The sequence below is a fragment of the Heloderma suspectum genome, chromosome 2, assembly GCF_057233095.1.
Source record: "Heloderma suspectum isolate Gila_16-S chromosome 2, 16-S_ref, whole genome shotgun sequence".
Lineage (NCBI taxonomy): Eukaryota > Metazoa > Chordata > Lepidosauria > Squamata > Helodermatidae > Heloderma > Heloderma suspectum.
Window position 1 is genome coordinate 114,529,556 of NC_139459.1, and position 17,795 is coordinate 114,547,350.

The 17,795-nt window shown below is 43.6% G+C and overlaps 1 protein-coding gene across 1 annotated transcript in view; it reads left to right on the forward strand.

The window, feature by feature from the left end:
* ADAMTSL1 (ADAMTS like 1) overlaps positions 1-17,795 on the forward strand; it is a 372,341-nt gene that overhangs the window by 288,460 nt on the left and 66,086 nt on the right. Inside the window, exons 16-19 of the mRNA XM_084832134.1 lie at positions 1,963-2,173; positions 5,733-5,912; positions 8,970-9,123; positions 10,490-11,630. Of these exons, the coding sequence (XP_084688260.1) occupies positions 1,963-2,173; positions 5,733-5,912; positions 8,970-9,123; positions 10,490-11,630 (1,686 nt within the window). The remainder of the gene's footprint in view (positions 1-1,962; positions 2,174-5,732; positions 5,913-8,969; positions 9,124-10,489; positions 11,631-17,795) is intronic.

A 17,795-nucleotide genomic window follows, 5' to 3' on the forward strand; every position in this document is an offset into this window, starting at 1 on the left:
CTGATATGTCCCTATTAATTCTGACTGACAACTTCATGGGAAATGGCATTCAAGGTTCATTCATCAAAAAACTTGCTCTGAATCAGCTTAAACAGCTGCCATAGTTGTCCCACAGAAATGCAGCAGCAACCTCATTTATCAGAACTCAGTCAATAATCTTAAAATCTCTGGGCCTTACTAAGATCAGTAGAGAAGATCCTCTGAGAGAGTTGGGTGTTCTGATATCTGCCTTGTCTCTCTACTTATGGTTGAGCCATTCCCATACTTGCTCTTTCCAGGCCTAGAGCAAGTCATTTGTAGCCGGCATAAAAATGGGGATTCTTTTAGATGATACTTGATTCTCTAAACTGATAAACTGTCAACATTTTTTATCATTAGCAACCTGCTACAAATATTACCTAGGGGAAATTAACCTTGAATTGGGCCTAGCGACCCAAAGGAAATGTACAGTATTCAGAATGCAGATGGAGTACACTCCCTTATAGTGGATGTAGAGTATATTTTGCCTGATACAATAGCTGTATGTTATAAACCAATGGTCTAGTTCACACTATCACCGCAGCCCACCATGGCTTATTTAAATGATGTCTGAAAACACCCTAAGCCAGGGTCAGCAGAAGGTGTGGATCTGGATCCACTGTTAGATCTGAGTGATTGGCAGTAGATCGTTTAGATTACTAACTCCTAATAGCTAAATTATGAACTAACTTAAATTACTAAGTAACAATAGCCACAACAAAATGACCCCTCCCCAATGCCCTAAATGAAGGACTTGCTGAAATGAAGAAAGCTGGGGGTGAACTGGAGTGGATTTTTTAATGCAAGGTCCATGAGTTATATTCTGTTCTGGTGCTCAAAACAAATTCTTTAATTCTAAGGATATGTTTTGGACCAGCCAGGTTCTGGTTGGTGGAACTTGGGATTCTAGTAAAAGTAGATCTTGCAAGCCTGAAATCTGCATACCACCTCCCTAAAGGGCAACAATGCAAGCACATATGGAGCTATTCTTCGTAATATGAAGGATGGTTTTATCATTTAACCTATGGTCATAACAAGGTATTCTCATTGGCTTTCCCAAAGCTCTGAAACAGTAGGTAGAGAGACTTGCCGATGTCCAAATCAGAGCATCTTCTCAAATTGCTCTAAGGGTGCAATCCAAGGCATGTTTAGACAGAAAAGGGGACTTTTGCCATATAAACATGCCTAGGATTGCACCCAAACTCTTCTTATTGTGGGTTGGTGTTTGGTAACAAGGATTAAGTGCATTTCTACACTAGCCTAAAATCCTACATTTAAAATGGGCTTTCTGCTTCCATTTTAAATACAAGATCACAATTGATTCCCTTTACATGCGCTCCCCCCCCCAATCTGAGTCTTTCATTATCTTTCATTGCTCTTGCTTCTCTTCTTTCTGCTTTTCCTCTTTTCACAGAGGAAATTTGAAGCGGAACACAACAGGGTAATTTGATAGCTCATTATCTGCGATCTATTTAAAAGCAGAACAAAGGGTATTTAGTGCAGGAGGGTCACGGCATCATGTAAAGAGCCTGCAAACTTCTGTGAAGGAGCAATCTCAATCGCAGGATAAAAGCTCCGTGTGATGAAGCCCTAAGTTGAGAGGTGTGGGATAGAGCTATCATGTAATTTTTAAGCTGTTTTACGATGGCTTTGTGTATTTTAAAAATATAGCGTTGGATCCAGGCTAAGTTAGTTGAACCTGATTTAACCTGGTTCCTAGTGAAATCACTAAGACTTGCATCTATTTAGAAGTAAGCCCCAGTGAGTTCAATGGAACTTACTCCCAGGGAAGTGTGTATGAGATGGCAACCTTAAGTCTGGAACCAGCCCATTGTTTTTCACCCAGAGCAAAAGATTTACACAGACAATGAAATAAACTGGCATCACAAATGAAACGTTTTGTTTCAGTTCACAAGTGTCCTCTCCTTGGGTTTTCCCCCTCAGGTGGGAGATGGGGAAATGGAGCTCTTGCAGCCTCACCTGCGGTGTAGGATTGCAGACCCGCGACGTCTTCTGTTCTCACCTCCTCTTGAGAGAGACGAATGAAACAGTGATTATGGCAGACGAGCTGTGTCACAAACCCAAGCCCGTCATGGTACAAGCCTGCAATCGTTTCGACTGTCCCCCATCCTGGTACCTTTCAGAATGGCAACAGGTAAAGAACGCTTTAATTACGATTCACTAAGGGGAAAAATCTACCCAGGTTGTACTCTGGACAGAGGTGGGCAGCACATGAACCCTAAACTCCATTTAAGGCCAGCACATTTATGCTTTGATTTCTTACCCACTACTCACCTCCTTGGTTGCCTCACTGACACAGGGTAAACGTCACCCAGGGAGTTCATAATATCTCTGCTTCTACTGGCATTTTTTACACAAAGAAACATAATATTTTATCTACAAGCGTTAGCAATATTCTTCTCCAAGGCTTTTGAGTTCTCGTAAAGAAAGATGGTCTGAATTAGATTTGTTCTGAAGCTTAAATGTTCTTGGCAGAAGAACTCCTGATAACCATCAGTGTGTTTAACATTTCAAATGATTAAAAAATACATCCTTATGAATTCACATTTTTATTTATTTTTAAATTCTCCATCCTAGGGAGAAAGCTATTAGGACGTTTACCTTGTTTTCAGGCATTCTCTTCCCTCCTTTCCTTTGTCTGCTACCAAAATAAAGTGGGTATCAGAATTCATTTTTACAAGCCCCGATAAATATCTCTTTTGCAGAAAGTGGCCGAAAAGAGTTTCATTAATAAATCTTTTTCTATCTTTGTTTTATTGGTGAAGAGAAGGGGCTTTTTATAGGGCAAATCATAGCTCTCTTTTTAGAACATCCATTTACGTTCCATGGCCTGACATGGACCAGAATGTTTTTAAAAGGCCTCTTATCCTCCCTCCGCTGAACTGTTTCTGCCGGTATTCCTTATTAAATAGCCTGTTGAAGGTAGCAAATTAGCATGCTTTGGGCCCCTTTAAAGTTTTGGAAAGGGTGGCTTTTGCTCTATTCTGGCTTTGAATTAATTTGGTCTCACCACCTGGCAATGGATGCTAACCATTCAAAGAGCGAATGCTAAGGGTGGAATCCAGCTAAAGCCCTACTTAAAGTAGACCCATTGAAATGGATGGGACTTAAGTTAGCCCCATTCATTTCAATGGGTCTACTCTAAGTAGGACTTCAGTTGGATTTGACCCCAAGTGTTAACTCGCCCATGGTGTGAGTGTAACCATTTGGTTAAGCCAGCTGTCTGTACCGTTCTGACACCTGATACGGAGAATATATGACCACTCCCCAGATGTCTGACCAGGTGCAGAAGCGTGGTAAAATCCTTCTCGCTCCTTTGCAGGATGATGCAGCCAGGCAGCTAACAAAAAAGTTACATGAATGTTGTGATAGGGTAGGGGCCATTTGCATTCATCCATCATGAGCTGTAAATAAAACTCTCCCTGCTTTCTGTGGATCCAGAATATCTTCTCATGTCTTAAAGAGGCTACACAGGGGGCGTATTCAGCCTATCTTCCTTGAAACACGCATGCAGACCCAAGTGGCAGCACTCTGATGGGCTGCTTGTAAAGCGTGGCAGAGGTTTTAACAATTGATTTTAGCTCCTCCTCTTCTTGTCTCAGTTTTTCTTCTCTGGTCCTCTTGTTCAGCCAAATACCAACTAGGTCTCCTATGGTCTTTTTCTATTATTAAAAGCAGTTGGTTACTTGGTTTTTGAAGGTTTAACCCTTTTCTCCCAATGCCATTTACTGACCTAAATCACCCCCCTGAAGCTGCTAGTAGCTACAGAGGAGATAAAAGACAGGTGTACACTGTGGGTCTCTCTCTTGCACATGTGCATTCATGCCTGCGCACGTACACGCTCAGGGGGAGGACAAATTGGCTTGGGCTGCAACCGCCAGTCTTCCAGGGCTGCTTTTAACAAAAGGAAAAAAGCTCCTTTCTGACTTTTGGCAAGGTGCTCCACATGTTCAATAAATGTGCATACAAGGTAGTTTCACACTAGCAGGCTCTTTCCCGGCTGTACATGCATTTTGACACATCTCTGGTAGCTTGCCTGGAGAAGTGCCACTACACACACAACTGGGTGTCAGGACAAAGCAAAGGCAGAACCTGCCGCCTTCCAGCATGCTGTGTGGCCTCTTGAAACACCTGGAAGGGGCTAATGATATGGGAAGATCTGATCACAGATCTCCCCATATCATATTCAGTTTTCCCCTAAGTGGCTTCCATGTCTCTTTCCATTAGGCATATTGGCTATGTGACATAGAACTGATTCACACATGGCTGTACATCACTTTTATTTCTCATCACTTGCTGACTTCCAACTGCAGACTCCACCGAGGAGCCCTCTCTTTTTTTAAATAGAAGTAGAAAAAGAGAATAACTAGGAATGTCCATCACTGGGAAATTCGGTTGTTTTTTGGCTCGACAGAGTTCTGTGGCATGTACAGCTTGCTTTGTGTCTGCAAGCTGAGCTGCAGGATGCTCCCTGAACTCTGGGAACTTTTTTGCACATTTTGGGGGAAGGTTCTGCAATTTGTGCAAATTATGGCCAAATTAGCACAAATTACTCAGATTTGGCCATAATTTGTGTAATTTGTGCGAATTCAACCATAATTTGTGTAATTTGTGCAAATTCTGCCATAATTTGCCCAAATTGCTCAGAAATTTGTGCAAATTGCAGAACCTTCAAAAATGCACAAATTCCTGGATAATCTGCAAATTGGCCTGTCTCACTGCAAATCGAGTTGGGCACCACAGTGGGAACCAAAATGAAAGGAGGCCGAGTCTCGCAGAACTCACTGAACAGCACCTCTCAAACAGATTTCTCTGACATCCCTAAGAATAACATCCAAAACCAAGATTACAGGAAGCTCTGTATTGGAAATAATATGAATTTTCTGTCTCTGGTACATACAAATGTGTCACTACATGGTGCTGCAGCAGTGCCCAAGTAATAAACAGATATTAACCTGCTCACAGATGCAAATCTATAACCAGTGTTAAGTTACCTTTGCACTGATCTCAAGAGGCATGTGTGTGCAAAGTAATGCTGGAAGCAGGCCTGAGTGGCCACATTGGGTCAAGTGAATTCCTACACAAGTTTATAATCTACTTCCAGGCCTGCATGGGTGGAAGGGTGTGTGTGTGTGTGTGTGTGATTTATATTAAGGGGGAAGGAGGATGTAATTCTTTAGAAATTAATCTCCCATATTTACATTGACTCAAATAACCCTTTCTCCTTTATTTTTGGAAGCAGAGCACACAGCAGTCACTAGGAGACATAAATATAAAGGGCTGTATGGTTCCTTAATGGTTTATTATATTAACCTTACAAAGCAATTATTTAGCTCAGCTGCAGGTTGGTGACCCAGGGCGCAGCTTCCCATATATATATTCAATATGTAGTTTATACACACACATATACATACATATTGTCATGCAACATTTGAAAATGGGGGGTTGGACTATCGATGAGTTAAGCTGGACCTGTTGTTGAACTGAAGGCTTTCTGCACAAAGAGAGAGCTCCTGCTGTGCTGTTTGCTTAACTTGTGCTCTTCTCACAAATGGCCTATATGTAATGGCTGCCATTCTGCACACTGTTGGGCTGCTCCCATTTACTTCAGTGGGATTGAAGCAACCTGTGATGACAAGTTGCTGCTAATGTCAGCAAGCTCTGAAGCTGCTGCTGCTGCTGTTGTTCTCCAGTGTTCACAGACATGCGGGGGTGGCACTGAGAAGCGGGAAGTGCTCTGCAAGCAGCGCATGGCCGATGGAAGTTTCCTGGAGCTTCCGGAAACATTCTGTTCCACTTTGAGGCCAGCCTCCCAGCAAGCCTGCAAAAATGAGGACTGTTCCCCTGAGTGGCTTCTTTCAGACTGGACACAGGTAGGGGGTAACAGACAAATGATGTCTGGAGTGTCTCTGGCAGATAACACCTGCCAGTTCTTTTCTCCCAATCTTGGTCCTTTCAGATTAATTGATGTCATTATTTATTTCTTTTTAAATTGTATTCCTCACTAAAGACTTGAAATGTGTAGATTGAATTGGAACCAAATAAAAAGAGAGCTGTGCATTCAGTTCCATCTATGTCATTGAAGCTGACGCTTTTCTTCATGTTGTTGGATTTAGTCCCTGTTGGGCTGATTTGGTCATCGTGGCTTAGTGGTTAAGACACTGAACTGCAGACCGGAAGGTCGGCAGGACAGCAGTTCGAGACCCGAGTGCTGCGTGACGGAGTGAGCTCCCGTCTTCAGTCCCAGCTTCTGCCAACCTAGCAGTTCGAAAGCAAGAAATTGCAAGTAGATAAATAGGTACCGCTTCAGCGGGAAAGGTAGCAGCGTTCCGTGCACCTTGGTGTTCAGTCATGCCGGCCACATGACCATGGAAGCATCTTCGGATGCTCTTTGGCTTAGAAATGGAGATGAGCACCACACCCTAGAGTCGGACACGACTGGTTGGGGACACCTTTACCTTTACCTTTTTTAATATTATTATTAGAAGAACTATACTGTGATAAATCTGTCATCTCTCCTGTATACCATGTGTAGGATCAGCCATTTGGTACATCGGCCATTTGCTATCCTTCCACAATATGGATTGGAACTGATGGCTTGCAGATTTGGATGACCGCTCCACCATGTGCCCTACACATCATGGTCATGTTAATTGGTCCTACCTAGTACTAGTAGACTGTTTCTACATAGCTACAAATTTACCGGTTGGTTGTGCATCAGATCCACACCGATGCATAATCAACCCATGGGATCTGCCTTTCACTGGAATCAGTTGTGCATTGGCTAACTGGAGATGAACAATAACTGGAGTGCTCTTCTCAAGCTTGCATAGCTTGGAGCACCGTCCTTTCCATATTGACTTGTCTGCTGCAGAACCTCTCTGTATTGCAGAAGAGAGGGAAGTTCTACCCAGGCTTAGAGGACCTCACCGATGTGCTGTTTGCGAGTCCAACACTGCCTAGTGTGTGAACTGTATTTCACTGAAGTGGTAAATAAACTCTCTTCCAATGAAGCTTTTCTGTTGATTTACTCATTGTGTAATCCCTTGATAAGCTTCCAGGGACCATTTGCTGGAACCATTTGAAAACCATGATCAGCATAGGATAATCAGGGTTAGAAAGGTACCTGCCAATTTGAATGAAGGCTCGGTACATTTTTGTGTCTGAATTACTTGATGCAATTGAAAAGGTGCTTCAGAAGAGCATTTACGCCAGGACAATTTACCGTCTTCCAGCCCAAGGGTTGATTTTAGAGAAGCTGGGGGGGGGGCATTCCAGAGGTGGGCAGGACCAAAGGCAAAAGGGGTGGGGCCAGAATACCAGCATATTTTAGCTTCAAGCTCTCACTGCCAGTAATTAAGCCATAGGAGAGGCAATTCAATCTTTTAGCATGGGGAAAAACTGCACAGAAGTTGGGAACCCCCCAAACGTCTGACACTTAAGAGAAAGGGGGTGGGGCCAGTGGAAGTGGAGAACCTCAGAGGGCCAAATCAGGATCCCAGGTGGGCCTGATTCGGCCCAGGGGCCTGAGGTTTGACACCCCTGATTTACAGTACACATGGTTCTAGTATGGGCTAGCTGTATGTTTCACAAGCCAGCCCTTTGTGAGACAGATCCCATGAGTTGAGTATGCATCAGTGTGGAGCCATTGCAGAGAGAGTGTGGCTTGTAGGTAGGAAATGGCTGGAAATCTAAAATGTCTCTTAGTCATGTTGGCCTGTAATCCTTAACCCATTGGTTGCTTTTTTTCCTTCTCATTGCCAACTCCTCTCTACCTCTTCTTCACCCAAGGAGGGAGTGATTAACCTGGTTGATGAAAACAACTCTAGTCATCGCAGGATGGGTGTGCATATGTACTGTGGGGGAAGCATAACTCATGGGTAATCATCTGTCCTGACAATCCAGCCAAATAAATAGATTGTCTAATGAAATCTTCTGCTATGACATGCACCCATTCCAAGACATTCTGAGACTAAAGTAGGCGTTCCGTCTCCTCAGGCATTTTTTAATGTTTAAAACCATACAAAATGTACCTTAAAATATACGCAACTCACATTTCTGCATCATGGCACTTACTGTTTTCTTCCACACCAGAGAATATGTTGTTACTTCTTTTTCTTATATTCCAACTCTTATGCCTATAAACATCCTTGTATGAATATTAGAAACATATTATTCCGCAAGGGCAATCACATCAATACAAAACAGGAATACATACGAAGTACCATTACAGTAAAGGGTCTAGTATCAATTCATTTCAAAATATTATTATTATTATTAAATAATCTAAATAAACAGTTTATTTCAATAATACTAATATAATATTTTAAAATCATCACAAAATAAGCAGTATCAATCATTAAAACACAATATCAGTTAATTTATTTACTTTACTTTAGGCTGATAACATTTATCAGATACATAAGCCAGATATGATAAAACTTTCAATATGAAGTGTACTTTCAAATGCAGTTAGGAATTACTCAGTATTATTAATCAAAAGCCAGTTCCTCAAGAATGCCACGTACAAGAAACAGCAGCCAGATTTCTTATGGCTGTCAGTATAAAAAGTGCTAGATGGAGAAACGTCAAAATGATCTTATGTATAGCAGAGGGACTGTATTGTCTTGGAGTTTCCCAGACTAAGGGCGCAATGTAGTGGATGTTTAGACAGAAAAAAGTCCTACAGCTCCCAGCATACCCCAGCCAGCATGGCTCCCTGGGGAATGCTGGGAGTTGTGGGCTTTTTTCTGTCTAAACATCCATAGCATTGCACCCTAAAAGACACTTGGGTAGGGTCTTACAAACAACCAGGCCTCATGCTCTCTGGTATTACAGCACATGCATGCATGTTGTTGCATCTGGCCCTTTCTGTGCAGTTCTTTGACTTTTAATGTGTCCTTCCTAATCAGCCGCTATTTTGTTCCCAGTGTTCTGTGAGTTGTGGTGAGGGGACCCAGACACGAAATGCGATTTGCAGGAAAATGCTAAACACTGGACTTTCTGCCATCATCAACTCGTCACTGTGCCCGCCTTTGCCATTCTCATCTTTAGTCAGACCATGTGCACTAGCAATCTGTGCAAGTGAGTACAGAAAAACAAGGGTGGTGGGTGAGGCTTTGGGATGTAGTTGAACATCATTAATGCTGCGAATTATTTGTCTGCTGCATTTCCTATTTATGGACTTTCCCAAGCTAAGGAAAGGTTGATGTCACAATGCTTTGCCAGTATTTCTTATAAATCAGACAATAAGACAAGACAGGGAAAGGAAGCTTTGCTAACACAGACCCACAAACGGACACAAATCTGACATCCAGTCACAGTACAGCTCTTTTTCCCTCTCCTCCCCCCCGCCGCAGCCCCCACATCTCCCAAAAATCTTCTCCATAAGGTCTCGTAACCCTCCAGAGCAGATTTTGAGGACATGGAGAGGGCTACATGGGGGGGGGGGATTGTCCCACTCCCGGTTCCACTGTTTGTGTGTAAATCATACCTTTTGCCTGCAGAATACGCCCACACAGTGCGTAGGAAAGGAATGTCTCCTGTCTGCATGTATTTGCAAGAACTGTGATTTATATGTGGACATGCCATTCATAAATGATTCTGTGCCTATAAGTCGGGATTTGATTTCTAAGTACAAAATATAACATTATTTCCAAAATCCACGTGACGGCCCTCCTATTCCTTTCAGTAGTCTGGCGCAGAGCTCTAAACTGCAGGTACTCACATGACTAATGAAGTCTAATATTATCCACCATGGGGTTTTCAACCAGCTTTAAGCAGATTTGTTCTGCTTCATGTTACTCCCTTGAGGTTGTACCACATTTGTTCCTTCTTGCTGCTCACAGCTATGAGGCCTCATAGGGCTGAAATGATCAACATTTAACAAGGGGAGTTCCCCTTCTCTTTTTGTTTTCATTACACTGACTCCTTCATGTAAAGACTTTTAACAACAGGAACTGCATTTCCCCCATCAATCTGCATTTCAACCCAAGCAGGATCATGTTTAGTTGTATGCCCTGTGTTATTTTGGATGGGAGGGGTAGCTTGAGTCTCAGTAGCTGATGTCCATCTGCTTGCTGTAAACCATAATAGGCAAAATTACAGCTAGTGCCAAAAATAAGCTGTTTATTTTGTTTCAAGCTACACTTTACAGCCAGTATGGAGATGCCACTGGAAATGGCACACCTGTGTCAAATTTTCTTCTCTCTTCCCATTAGCGTCTACTATCATGGACCTCGCGATGTGTTGTGATGTTGTACTCCCCACCACTGCCAAATAATGTGGAGTTGGAGGAGGAAACACATAATGTGATCACAGCACAGCACAGGATAAGTGGTACTAGTGGGAAAGAGGGGATAATGTGAATCTAGTTTCCACACGAGTTAGCCAGGTTGAGGATGTGAAGGTGCTGCAGTACCATTTCCAAACACTCTTCATTGCATTTCAGGATACCAGAGACCAGCTCACAAGCAGCCCCCTCTGATAATGGCTCAAAAGAAAGTTTTTATCCAAACAAGGAAGCAGAAAAAGCTGCACTTCATTGTCGGTGGGTATGCCTACTTGCTCCCCAAAACCTCTGTCATTCTTCGATGCCCCGTGAGAAGGTTCCGGAAACCAATGATCACATGGGAGAAAGATGGCAAACGACTCATCAGCTCAGTTCATGTGACAATTGCTCCGTATGGATATATGAAAATCCATCGGTTGAAGCCCTCGGATACAGGGACATATACTTGCACGGCAGGGCCAGCTCATGAACATTTTGTGATTAAACTAATAGGGGGCCACAACAAGCGTATTGCCACCTTGTCAGCTAGGATGAAGGAAGAAGAAGCCATGAGGAAGGCCAATCTGAATGAAGCCTTGCATGCCCAAGAGAAGCATCGGAATGGAATTCTCTTCAATGGAAGCAAAACAGAGAAACGAGGACTTCTTACGGATCCTAGCAGCCGGTATGATGATATTGTCTCAAGGCTTCTTGAGTACAGGGGCTGGCCTCATGACAACACAGAGCCGTGGGAAGCTCAGGACTCCACAGAGAGGAACATCTCTTCTGAGGAAGACCAGGGCCAGGAGTACACCCTTCCTTTCACCATGGTCGCCAATCAGGATCGTTTGGATGACATCCTAAGAAACTTGTCTCAACAGCCCGAGGAACTTAAGGATGTCTATAGCAAGCAGCTTGTTGCACAGTTGGCCCACGAGATTTTCAAGAGCCATCTGGAACATCAGGAATCCCTTTTCAAAAGCCAAGGGAGTAGGGTTAGTTCTGCTTCAGTGGAGTTTCCATTCAGCAAACATTTTTCTGAGTTCACCAGCTCCTTGAGGACATCTTCATCAGAAGCACACTTGTCTACATCATTGGAGCTCATAAATGGCTCACGTGGCCCTCATAAAAAACCTGCCATTCTCAAGAAGATCTCCGCAGCACAGCAGCTCTCAGCCTCTGAAGTTGTCACCCATCTAGGGCATACTGTGGTTTTAGCTAGTGGGACATTAAGTGTACTTCTTCATTGCGAGGCTGCTGGAAACCCCAAGCCAGCAATTAGCTGGGCGAAGAATGGAGAGGCTGTGCAGTACACCGAAAGGTAGAAAAACAATGCTAATTTGACCCCCTGCTCACCCAAAGTGCACTTTCTTCCTTTTTTTCCTTTTCATGCTTATCTTTTGGTTGTTCATAGTGCCTATCCTGGTGCATCTATCTCTTGATTGTTTGGTTCTTTGAAAACCATTGTTTAGATTCTTGACTTTAGGGCCACAGATTTAGTTTCACCCTACAAGAGCATGAGGCATCAGAGTGGATTGTAATACTTCAAACTGCAAGTGGGAATACTATTTTGAATGTTCCCCCACATAAAAAACAAAACTCACTTTAGGTAGGAAACTAGTGCATCAGGGAAAACGTATCTAGCCCAGTACTGCCCCTGTTGAGATAATTTTCAGTTTATATATATATATATATATATATATGTAAATATATATAGGCCGCGGTGGCTTAGTGGTTAAGACGCTGAACTGCAGACTGGAAGGTCAGCAGGACAGCAGTTTGAGACCTGAGTGCCTCATGACGGAGGAGTGAGCTCCCGTCTTCAGTCCCAGCTTCTGCCAACCTAGCAGTTCGAAAGCAAGAAATTGCAAGTAGATAAATAGGTACCGCTTTGGCAGGAAAGGTAACACCGTTCCATGCACCTTGGTGTTCAGTCATGCCGGCCACATGACCACGGAAGCGTCTTCGGACAGCGCTGGCTCTTCGGCTTAGAAATGGAGATGAGCACCACACCCTAGAGTCGGACACGACTGGTTGGGGACACCTTTGCCTTTATATATATATATATATATATATATATATATATATGTGTGTGTGTGTGTGTGTATGTATGTATATGTATATTTATATTTATATTTATATTTAATATAAGAGGATAAAATTAAAATGTCCCCCCGCCGCCACCAAAAAAACAACCCACACACACACATGCAATCTGAAGTGGTATAGCCCATTCTATGTACAATCTCTTTCAGATGTATCTGATGTATAGATTCTCCCCCCAAATATAGGGCCCTTGGTAAAAACTGGTGCCTCCATTTTACTTTTCTTTGGGAGGGGAGTGAGGGGAGGTGGCTGTACACTGGTAGCAAGAGAGAACTATACAGCACTTTGAGCCAAGCTGCTAATTCTTAAAGTGGTATAAAACTGTTAGCAAACCTGGAAGAACTACATCAGAGGCCCCAACTTTGGGGGGCCAATGGACACATTTGGAATTTTGAGAGGGTGCCATGGGCATCATCACAAAATGGCTGCTGTGGGAGGTGTGCCAAGTCACCAAATGGTTGCGATGAGGGTGTAGCCAATCAGAAAAATTACTACTGCAACAGAAACACTTGTTCTGCAGAAGGGCAAAGTGCAAAGCCACTCCTTTAAAACCTACAGTTTTGTGCTCTAACAGCCATTTCACAGAAAGGCAAACCACTGAGGCTAGAGATGGAGAGAAATGTGTAACTTTGCACTTTCTTTCTTTTAGGGGGCGGGGGGAATCTATATTTTATTTTTTATAAGTGAAATAAACCATACCAACAACATAGTCAAATATTGGAAGAATTCTGAAAGTTCAAGACAAACTGAACTTAAGTTTGAAAAAATTAGTAATGGAGAGAAACTGAAATTGACAGATTTGTCCACCCCTAACTGAGGCTAAAATCCAAATTACTTGCTCAGGAATTGGAATGCAAGGCAGAGGTGGGGTCTGACCTTCAAATGCCAAACCATATATTTGCCTGCACAAAGCACAACAAAATCCTCATTTCACAGAAGTGAAAATAGTAACTCAGACAAATGCATACAGGCAAAGCACATACCTCATGAATAAAAATCCCCCAGCCCCCCAGGAAAACTCCACAAAAAACACCCACTCCACGTGAAAAAAGAAATTGGAAGCACATGCACCACAAAAATCCCAAACCACACAAATACACAAGCAAAACTCTCCCCTCATAAAACCCCCACAAGCACCTCCTCACAAAAACAAAACACACAAAAATACAAGCACACTCCCCAGAAAACCCCCCACAAAGCCCCTACAAACAAAGGCAAAAACATGCACATCACACACACAAACACAGGAAAAACACTTTGGACCCCGCCTCCCCTCCTCAGCCTCGCTTCCCCTAGCCTCCCCACAAACTTTTCAGGCAGGAGTCCTTTTCCTCTTCTTTTTTTTAAAGAGGGTTTTAACAAGCAGCTGGGGTTGCTGGAAGGCAAGCCAGGTGCCCCATTCTCTTCCCCACCTGCTCTCTTTCTGGACCCCTGTCCCAGGCTGGGTTAGGTTGCTTAACAAAACACAGAGAAAGGCAACATGAAACACTACCTAACAGTTAGTTTCAGTCACAATGCATTGTGTGGCTCAAGTAGCTTTTTCAGCCTTCCCCAAACTAGGGCCCTCCAGATGTGCTGGATGACAACTATGTTTATGTTCATTGTTTTATGAATCTTGGCTGTTTTATACTGTATTGTTTTGATCATGATGATGATCATGATGATGAATGTTATGGTTGTAAGCTGCCTTGGGAGCACTCCTGCCCTGAAAGGCAGCCTAGAAATATTTTAAATGAAATAAATAAACTCCCATCATCCTCAGCCAGCATGGCCAATTACCGTGAAGGCTGGGAGTTGTAGTTCAGTACATCTGGAGGGCCCCAGGTTGGGGAAGGCTGCCCTAGAGTCATGCTTATGGGGTTGTCATGAACGAGGTTTTGAAAAAGACATTTTGTATGAGCATGACCTTCAGTTGTCAGGGCATTTCAGTGAAGACATTTTCCTGCTCTTGGGTTGATGGGGAGGGGGCTGCCACACCAAGAATGCTGCCCCTTTATTTCTGAATTCTTCACAGGCAATCAGCCTGTAGGCTGACCTGTCTGTAATAAATTCCTTGGGGTCTCCTGAAAGATTGGTATAAGCAGCCATTATTTACCTGCCCAGGCATAAAGAGTAGCATTTTTGGCCAGGGTCCAATTGGTGGTGGTGAAGCGTACACATGAGCAGTAGTTAGTAGAAGTAGCTGCAGCTGTGGTCAGACATAGAAAAGTGTTACAAGTGGTGACAGTTACAGCACCGTTAGCACCGATAGCACCGGGGCAGACAGTCACAGCACAAGTGCCATCATGCTCACATCATGCCTCTGGACAAAGGGCTGCAGCTGGAACAGACAGTAGTGTGCCCCTGGAAGCCCCTTAGATGCACACGTGGCATTCTTTGGATTGTGGCCCATATTTACACGTTCATACCATATGGGTAATATGCCCCTGGAATTAAATCCTGTGAAGGAGTAGGCCCACAAGTAATGTGTCTGATAATCAGTAGTGGCAATTGAGATATTTATATATCTGATATAGGTATAACTTTTCTAATTTATTGCTGTGGAAGTGAGAGTCATTGTGGCCTAGCAGACAAGAGAGCTGGCCTTAGAATGGGAGACCTAAGTTCACTCCCATCTCTGCCATGAGCTCATTGTATGGCACTCAGCAACTTGCTCCGTTTCAGCCTTGGTGCCTGTTCAGTAAAATGGGGATAATACTGATCTACCTCACAGAGCAGTTGTGAGAACAAACCCAAAGATTTGTAAAGTGCTTTACAAATTAATGCTGTAATCCTTATACCCATGTACCTGGGAGTAAGCCCCATTGAACTCAGTGAGACTTACTTCTGATTAGACATCTGTAAGATTGCAGTGTCAATGCACTATACAAATTATGAGTAGGCATAGATGGTTCAACGGGCCACAGTGAAGTAGCCAGCAAGGCTTGCATTGTGCAGTTCAGTGGGTTGTGCACGTTAAAGGTCTAGGGAAGGTCCCTTATGCTGCATCAAACCATTGGTGGTCTGTCTAGCTCAGAATTGTCTGCTGTGACTGGCAGCAGTTATCAGAGCTCTAAGGTAGATGTTCTTTCTCTGCCCTTTTCCGTGAGATCCTTTCAATTGGAGGAGTTGGGTAATGAACCTAGGACCTTAAGCACGGAGAAAGCATGTTCTCTTCCACTGAGGTATGGATTCCCTACTGCTTTGCAGGTTCAGTCCCTGGTATCTTTGCAAGTTCACTCCAGGGTGCAGTCCCTGGTATCTACACTTAAGGCGTGTGTACTTTAGAAGGAAGTGGCACTTTATTTAACACATCACATTTTATCCTGCTGTTTCCCCAGTGGGCGCAAGGCAGCATACAGGGCTGGCTAAAGATACTTTGCTGCCTGAGGCAGAGCCGCAAATGATGCCTGCCCCCTCACCCCAGGTCAAGGTGCATAGTGCCAAAAACCAGTGAAATTATTTTGGCACCTGAGGCAGAAAATCCCAAACATAAATTTACAACTCCCTGGCAATGTAAAAATACAATAATAATAAATTAAATAACCAACAATTTGCTGCCCTTTCATGACACCCCAAACAAGCTGCCTGAGGTAGCCACCTCACTCTGCCTAATAGTAGGGCTGGCCCTGGCAGCATCCATGGGGCTATCCCATTTTATTCTCACAGCAATGGTGTAAGAGCCAAACTAAATGTTGTGGTAATCATGTATCATTTAGCTCTGTGTGATAGGTTTCCTTATGCTGGTGTAAGTGTGTGCAGACCCGATTTGGATCGGGACTGTGATGATCTGGAAGGGGGGCTTAACCCTTTCTACCACCACCTATTTTTCCTCCAAAAAAAGAAAAGAAGTCTTCTTTGAATCCACTGGAGACATGTTTTTCTTTCTTTTTTTAATCCGCCCCCCCCCCCCGGGAAGTGGAATTTCGGTGGGGGGGAGATGGGTAGGAGGAAAAGGATTAACCCTCCCCTCTTGGATAGCCACAGTCCTGATCCAAATCGGGGCTGCATGCTGTTACACCAGCTTAAGGAAACCTGTCATGCATAGCTAAACTGTCCATGATTACCAGAACATTTAGTTTGGCCCTGAGCTGTGTTGGGCCGAGATGTAACTGTCTAAGGGTCACCCAGGGAGCTTAACTGAGGGGAGCTTGAATCCAAGTCTCTCCAAGCCAAGGCAAAACTAGTGATGTATGAGAAATTTGTTTCTGTTCACGAAACATATGAGCATGTGCTGTTCCAAGCCCTAAATGCAAGCACAAGCATATGTCTGCCAAAAATGTTCACAAATTCTTGAACACGTGCTTGAGTTCATCTTGTTCCCGATTTCCAGTTTGATTAGCAAAAATTCTCTAATGTGTGCAAATTTCCTCTGTACACTGAATCAGCCATAGACTGAATCAGCTCCCATCATGTGCAAAGCTGGAGCGTGATGGGAGAGGAGGGAGGAGCCATGGCCCTGATGCTCTTTCATGTGCCTTATGAAGCCTCAAATGGCCATCTGATCCAGGCCATGGTGCAGGAGAACATCACAGGCCACTTGCTTTCAGAGAGTGAAGGCCATTTCATGTGTGGTGAAACAACAAACCTGGCTTTGCCACGGAGGGTACTTTTCTTGGGGAGCCACAGCCAATCCTGGCTGAGTGACAAATGCACTTGTATGACACATGCATTTGCTGTGGTCACATGTTACATTTTTAGATATATACTATTTCTTTAAAAAAAAAACCTAGGTATACCCTTAAAAAGCCTAGTGTGTGTACTGGCCATAAGAGGACAGTGGAAACTCTGTTTTACTTATCTACAACAATGGCTATTGCTTCTATTGCCATGACTTTATCATTCATAGAATGATAGAGTAGGAAGGTGCATCGACAGTCATCAAGGCCAACCCCTGCTCAATGCAGAATCTGCAGTGCAGGATGCAGCTACAGCAACCGTGACAGATGGCCATCCAGCCCCTGCCCAAATGTCTCCGGTGAAGGGAAGCCCATCACCCCCCGAGGCTGTCTGCTCTACTGTCTAACAGATCTTACCATTAGGAAGTTTTTCTTAATGTTTGGCTGAAATTTGCTTTTCTGCATTAGTTCTAGTCCTGCGCTTTGGAACAAAAGAATCATATTGAATGTGTGATCTGCTATATGTACCAAATTCTTGTTTTATAGTGCAATTCTAAGCACATTTACTCAGAAGTAAGTCCCACCATGCACTGTCTCATTCCCGATTCCCAGTTCGATTTGCACAAAATTCCTAATTTGCGCAATTCCCTCAGTAGACTGAATCAGCCCCTCTTTAGTATATGGAGGAGATTTGCACAAATTTTGGGAGATTTGCACAAATCTCCCATTCAATTGCTGCTCACTTTCGATTGAATCTCCCGTTTGCACAAAGCATGCACCGA